We start from the raw sequence: 4,955 nt of genomic DNA on the forward strand, positions 1-4,955 counted from the left end.
GCCCGGCACCAGGAGGGCAGCTCTGGGTTGCACAGTGGGAAAAGCTGTGGTGACAGGTACTGGGACTCTGTCCTCCAGGAGTCCTGGCCAACAGGTTGTATGTGAGAGTGAGTGGAGTGATGGGGCGGGGGCTATGGACTAAGACCTCCTCACCCAGTTGTCCCACTAGGTTTCTTTGCTAAAACAAGCATGTTGCAGCCTTACTGGATCTTCCAGCAGTCCACTTGGCTGAGGAGGAAACGATGGTGAAGTGGAGTGACATGTCCAGCCTGAAGCCAGGATGCCAGGGAGTTAGGGGCAGAGGCAGGAGCAGAGCCTGGGTCTGTGGGCTCATGGAATTTGTTATTTATTGCTCCAGGTGCTGATGTTATTCTTCCCTTGCAGAGAGTCTCCATGGGCTTTTGGAAGTTCCCCTCCTTCCTGGTCCTCAGCATCCTGGTCCTGTACCAGGCAGGCATGCTCCATTCAGCGCCATTCAGGTGAGACAGCCGTGCCAGGAGCACTCCCACCTCCCAATCATATAATTCTGTGTTCTAAGTTGTGCTGTGCTGAATCTGGCTCTTATGGGGGAGGGTCATGTATGAATGTAAACATGTTTATAAGTTTATCATAAACTTTTTATGATACAAAGATGTGTATCACACAGTTTACAAACACACATAAGATACAGGACACTCCTTGTAAATTTCATATACTGTAACTCATTGAACCTACAGCATGCTTTTGTTGATTGTTACCAAACATTTCTATCTTTAGCAAACCTGTTTACTAATTTAACCATAATTTGATCAATGAATTGCACCTAATCTGCTAATTACTTTTCCAATAAATTTGTTATTAAATCTATGTGATGTTTTCATCTAATTTCTCACCTTTATTCAAATTACATTAAATTGGAATCATTTTCAGATTCAAATCATTATCATTTAATTTTTAATAATGGCTGTACTTACACTAAGCTCATAAAATTCTTGAAAATCTAACCATCACCTTTCACAAGTCTATATAATCCACTTGGAGCAAACCACTTCTTTTAGGTCACACCAGAGCCTAAATCCTGGTGAAGTGGCATTTTTGGATGGATACATGCCTTATGCCCTGTCCATGGAGAACTGGGCTGGGTTGATAGAGATGAAAAGGGGAAGGGTTCTAGGCCAGAGTTTTCCTGTTTAGAAGACACTTTGAGATTAAAGCCTTTGTGTGCAGTTTATTCATTGGACAAACTTAAATCCTTATTTGAATCATCTAGTGTTTCTAGATGTGTAAAAGTGCACAACATATGTTGAAAGTAGAGAGTTAAAGTAATACATTTTAAGTATTTTTTTCTGTTAATTCATAGGAATGGTTACATTTGGGGAGTGGAATTGTTAAACTTGAGTCTTGGAGAGTAGGCTGACTGTTCACTGGGTGGTCAGGGAGGGAAGAGGGGACAGGGAAGCAAGTGCAGGGAAGGGATCTGTGCCCATGAGTCTTTAGACAAGTTCAGATTGTCTAACCCTTGTTCTATTTGTGTGTTTTAGTTAATATTGCTGTGTATTAAAGAATAAGCAAGTCCTAATGCCCAAAGTATATTAAAAATAGAGTAGTAAAATAATCCCTTAATTAATGCCCTTTTGTTGGTTTTTAGGAAGGGCTGTATCTTCTGGGAGTGTCTATGTTAATCCACCTCTTGGAGCTAGATGTAGTCTTGTACTTAGTCGTTGAAATGCTGGAGAAGGGGTAAGAGGAAGGGTGAAGGGAAAGGGCTCTTGGCTAATATCTCCATATAGAAAACAATTTTAGGTTATAACCATAGGTCTATATGTGCATTTTTGTAAAGTACCAATGTTTATTATAGACTAGGTTCATTCATTATTTTGCAACATCTAGGCTTTTTTAGATGTCCTGAAGTGACAATGTATTGTAAAAAGTAGAGCTAGTGAATTAACCAATTTGTAAATATCTTTGTTATAATTGATGAAAAAGCAGCATCTTGGACATGGAATTGTTTAACTGTCTCTGAGAAATGTATGTCAGGACATGTTCATTAGGTTGGCAGCAGAGGGGCAGAAGGAAGTATAAAGGGAGTGATGTATGTGGACGTGTTCATATTTATATTTTGATGATAACCATTGATGTGTGTGCATCTCTTGGCTGTACTATAGGAATACATTGTTAAGTAATTCAATGGAAACATACCTCCTCGCTAACACTTTAATAGTTTAGATTGGATAATGAATCCTCTTAGAAGCATTATACTTTGTGTACTCTGTTGCTTTATGTCTCATTTTTAATTGAACATTAAGGCAATGTAGTATGTTAATCATAACTCTGCCGATATGTTTGTCTAGAGGCCTGTTGCCATTTTTGTCTTTTCTGAAATGTTTGTCACCAAGAAAGGCAGGATTACATTTTTCTCCTTCCAGATTGAGTTGGTGTAGTGTATTCTTGGTTATCAAAACACTCATAGCTTTGGGACTTTGAAATGATGTGTGAACAAGCATGATACATAACTGTATTATCTTAATTACATAAAAATGGATGCTTAGTTGTGTAAGTACACAAATGAGATCTAGAAGGACACATCAAACAGTAAACTGCTTGTGATGATGGATGAGTTTGTTTTTCGTTTCTTGTGTTTTTCGGTTTCCTATTATGCACATGTTAATTTTTTTTTGTTTTTTACGCGGGCCTTTCACTGTTGTGGCCTCTCCCGTTGAGGAGTACAGGCTCCGGACGCACAGGCTCAGCGGCCATGGCTCACGGGCCTAGCCGCTCCGCGGCATGTGGGATCTTCCCGCACCGGGGCACGAACCCGTGTCCCCTGCATCGGCAGGCGGACTCTCAACCACTGCGCCACCAGGGAAGCCCTGCACATGTTAACTTTTAAGAAATAAATGTTATTTTTAAAACCTTAAAAAAAAGAACTTAAAAAGAGAGAGAGAATTGGGTTGGCCACATCCTCAGTGGAAGTCCCAGAAACCAAGAAAGCTGGCTGCTTATCCTGGGGTGTGGGGGTAGGCAGGGGCTCAGAGCATGAGTTGGGCTTCCTTCCCTTCCCTAGGTCGGCCTTGGAAAGTGGCTTTGTACCTGCTACATTCACTGAGGAGGAATCGCGCCTCCTACTGGCTGAAACGGTGAAGTATTATGTGCAGATGAAGGCCAGTGAGCTGGAGCATGAGACAGAGGGCTTCAGGTAAATCTCTGCACCCCTCCCAGAACATGGCTTACCCTTCCCCCAGCTTACCGGGAAGGTGTATACTTAAGAATGAGATTGGGTATAGTGCCATAAATCTCTCATCTCATAAGCCTTGGTTGGTATTTAATTTACACAGGAAAGATTGGCTGTTACAGTTCTGAGTTCCAAGAACATTAACCCAGAGACATCTTTGGTCTTCTGACACCCCTGGAAATGTCTACAGGGAGTGATTGTGGCATTTTCCCTAAAAACCTTTGATTTTCTGCTGTGATGATTGTATTTAGCAGAAACATTTAAGGTTCATTGGTGCCTCTCAGAGTAGTAATTTTCCACTGATGGTCCCATGGGGCAGCATCTGCCCTCAACCTCTCACTGACAGTCCTTCTTATTTTCTCCATCCTACAAATCAGCATCACTGCCCAGAAGAGATCGTGCAACACTGCCACTTGCGTGACCCATAAGATGGCGGGCTGGCTGAGCAGATCTGGGAGCGTGATTAAGAGGAACTTCATGCCCACCAACGTGGGCTCCAAACCCTTTGGCCACCACCACAGGGACCTGCAGGCCTGAACAGTGAAATGACTCCAGGAAGGTGACCACCCTAGTACTTTGAATGGCATGGCTGGTGGTTGGGTATTATTGCAGGGGTGCGGGTCACACTCTAACCCTCCCTGGGCATGTATCATAAAAAAATCTGTAGCAGCTGGATATAGAACAGAGAGTCTCACTATCTGAAATCCCTCTAACTTGGGTTTACTTTTATTTTTCCAGTGTCTCCTGGTGACACTAAGATCATCTGCCAGGAAATATAGAACCTCTTCACTTAAAACACTGTTCCCTGAAGTTATAATTGTGATATTCTAGTTTCTGAGTTTGAAAGGCAAAGACTCTACCCTTTGGGAGTATTCCCTACAATGTCATGTACATCTGGATTCAGAGCATACAGTTGGGTTCAAATATTGTGTTTGTTCTCTGCTAACTATGTCACCATGGGCCAGACCCTCTCTGAGCCTCAGTTTCCCCATATAACTTGAAGGCAACTATAGTAGATACATGTTAGCAGCTGAACTCTACTTCTTTAATTTGGAGTGAAAGCAACTTGCAGAAAAAATAGCATGGAAGACACATATATATGCATGCTTCTTGATATTGAAAACACTCTTTTCCTTGAAATAAACTAAAGCTCAATGCAGAATAAAATCATTGTAGTTATCTAGTGTGCATCTTTTTAATATTTGATTCCATGTTCAATAAATATAACTCATGTCTCATTGGCTTATCTGGTAGCAAATCAGGACCCTGTCAGACAACCATACCAAGGGGTATTACATCCATCATGGATTCAAACTAACTTAGTTTTCACAGACATGTTTTGTCCTTATAAGTTTTTTGATTGTGAGATCTTTTAGTGATAACATATCTGACAATGCTTTTTAAATAAACTTTTGTTTGTTTATTTATTTATTTTGGCTGCACCTCGCGGCATGTGGGATCTTTGTTCCCCAACCAGGGATTGAACCCGTGCCCCTGCAGTGGAAGCAGAGTCTTAACCATTGGACCACCAGAGAAGTCCTGACAATGTTTACTAAATGGCAACCAAACTCTTGATTTAAAAAAAAAAAAACTTAGCCAAATCTTCCAAAAATACACCACACATTTCCCCTGCACACTTAAGTTAGAATGTCCTTAAAATAACTTTAATGTTCTTTAATGAGCATGTTCAATTTAACCTGCTGTTTACTTTGCTTCCTCAAAGTTACCCTTTTTAGAAGCACAG

General features: G+C 41.2%; 1 protein-coding gene across 1 annotated transcript; it reads left to right on the forward strand.

The window, feature by feature from the left end:
• Window positions 1-393: 393 nt before the first annotated feature.
• LOC308620369 (calcitonin receptor-stimulating peptide 3-like) lies at window positions 394-3,748 on the forward strand (the record flags this gene model as incomplete). The annotated part of the gene is made up of 3 exons (XM_081239869.1): window positions 394-479; window positions 3,044-3,175; window positions 3,589-3,748. 3 exons carry the CDS (start codon window positions 394-396, stop codon window positions 3,746-3,748), a joined length of 378 nt encoding a protein of 125 aa, XP_081095995.1.
• Between the last annotated feature and the right edge of the window lie 1,207 nt (window positions 3,749-4,955).

The sequence above is a fragment of the Mesoplodon bidens genome (assembly GCF_964165515.1).
Source record: "Mesoplodon bidens genome assembly, chromosome: 7".
NCBI classification, from domain to species: Eukaryota; Metazoa; Chordata; class Mammalia; order Artiodactyla; family Ziphiidae; genus Mesoplodon; species Mesoplodon bidens.